General features: G+C 53.6%; 1 protein-coding gene across 1 annotated transcript in view; it reads left to right on the top strand.

Moving 5' to 3' along the window:
- The first annotated feature begins 197 nt into the window (after nt 1-197).
- Nucleotides 198-2,089, top strand: part of LOC113212283 (fasciclin-2) — a 332,751-nt gene continuing 330,859 nt past the window's right edge. Inside the window, exons 1-2 of the mRNA XM_052271561.1 lie at nt 198-238; nt 325-347. Coding sequence (XP_052127521.1) covers nt 198-238; nt 325-347 — 64 coding nt within the window. The remainder of the gene's footprint in view (nt 239-324; nt 348-2,089) is intronic.

The following is a 2,089-nucleotide window of genomic DNA, read 5'->3' as shown; positions in this document are numbered from 1 at the left end:
GGCACCATCGAGGGGAAAGGGAGAGAGGAGGGGGAGGGGGTTCATATCAACATCTGATGCTGACTCACCTTCTTGCGGTGCTGGACGCGCTGGACGCCGACACCCCCTACCCCTTCCCCCTCTTCACCCCTTCCCGGGAGAGCTCGGGCACGCATCAGTTTATTGTCTCTCCACGTCTCGAAGGGCGGCTGTACGCCATGATAGGAAGACGAGAAAAGAAGAAAAAACAAAGCCGGAAGCAAGCCACTTGCCATGGCCGGGCTATCCCGACAGTGGATCATGGGCGATCACGTTTTTTCCTGCGGCGAAAACGTTCCGTCGCAGGATTCTTGCGATCGAGACTATCGGCGCTACGATCGCAGTACCTCATCCACCTCATCACTTCACTATCAAAGGTAATAAAGGAGAAATGGATGACTCGGACAACCATAGCTACATGCGGCATTTTTTCCCCTCTCTCCTCGTCCAACCCAATTTAGTTAGTGACTCAATATTTTAGTAGGGGTGAGCAAGGGGAAGGGGCCGAGCTGCTGTGGAGAGCGGCCGGGGCTGGGCGGGGCCGTACGGGCGCGGGCGGGGGTGCGCGGGGGATTGCAACAAAAGACCCGTTGAGTCATCTTACACACGTCAGAGTTGCATGATGGAAACTCTCGAAAGGAGACGCGATGGCCATCCATTTTTCTGCGATTTCTCTCCACTCCACTCGGGGGACAGGGATCGAGCCGCTCCCGTGCTCCGGTTGGGCCCCGCTCGGCCTCACCCCTGAAGGTGGACCACACCGTCGATCATCCGCGGGGCGGTGTGGGGCGGGGCGGGGCCGAAAGCGCGTCCAGGGCCCTTGCCCCAGCATGCATCGCACACATAATACAAACCGAAGCATTCGATTCCTGACGAATTCCCCCTCTCTTTCGATTTCCAAATCACACTATTTTTCCATTTACGCGAGTCCAGCCGGAGAGCGCAGACAAAACGCTTGTTTTGGTGCCGTATCGTTTGATAGCGTGTAAGGGGTATGTGTGTGTGTGTGGGGGGGGGGGGGCTTCCAACCAGTCATCATTGGCTAATTAAAGCCGATCAGTGGTGATGGCCTATTAGGTTGGCAACACTGTACGTTTGTGCCCACTCCACTCCTTGCCCGCCACCCCCGCGGGGGGTCCAACAACACCACTATCTATCGCCCCCACACACCCCCGACCCCTTCAATTTAATTTATCAGCGCTTCCGCTCGCGCCCCCGTCCAGGGCTGCGTCCCCCCCCCCCACAGAGAACCGCATAACCAGAGGGGTACCAGCCGTGTTAACGCGCCGTACCAATTTCGCCGCACTAGCGCTCCCCGTGGCGCGATCGCCTAACTACTCGCCGCGGCGCGCGGTACGAATGCCCGGCTCGCCTGCCGCTCGCCGCCGCCCGGCGATCGCTCCGCTCGGGCGGCGGGCAGCGCAGGCCGCGCAGGCCGGGTAGTAGCAGTAGGCGTGCTCCAGGCGCCTTTTGGACGTTTTCACAGAGCCATAACTCCTGAACCGTTGCAGATATCGATGTTCTGTTTTCTGTGAGGTGTTAGCAGTCTTCCATAGTTGTGAATTCTACAATTTCAGACCGATCCCTGTCTCCTCTAATCCAGTAAATGCTGGCTACAGTGGCCCTTTTCCCCAATATTGCTTTTGTTCTGCTGCTCCCCCCCCCCTCTTTCCTTTGATGGATGCTGTTGAGGCATGGCATTGATGGTAGTGGCTTCATAGGTAGTCAAAAATAGTAAGATTGCATACAATCTTTGCCTGAAAATGCCTTTCAAAATACCCGTTGGTAATTATGGCAAAAATCAACAGCTGCTGAAATACGACCTTTCTCCCTCTTTTTGTTTTTGTAATTTAAAAAATATTCTTGGTGTGAAAGGCTGCAGGGCAGTTACTTATAAATCATACAGATCAAATTAGTTCCTAATAGTATATTGTCCACAATATAAAATAACAAATAGGATAGAATGGTATAGTATCGATGGTAACGTAAATGCACTTGATCTTCTCTGGTATCAAATTGGGACCACGTTTCTGGAACAGAAGAAAACAAAGCAAATGAAATATAATTTATT

The sequence above is a fragment of the Frankliniella occidentalis genome, unplaced genomic scaffold (genome assembly GCF_000697945.3).
Source record: "Frankliniella occidentalis isolate FOCC.00 unplaced genomic scaffold, Focc_3.1 Scaffold6, whole genome shotgun sequence".
NCBI classification, from domain to species: domain Eukaryota; kingdom Metazoa; phylum Arthropoda; class Insecta; order Thysanoptera; family Thripidae; genus Frankliniella; species Frankliniella occidentalis.
This window is presented reverse-complemented; position numbering and strand designations above follow the sequence as displayed.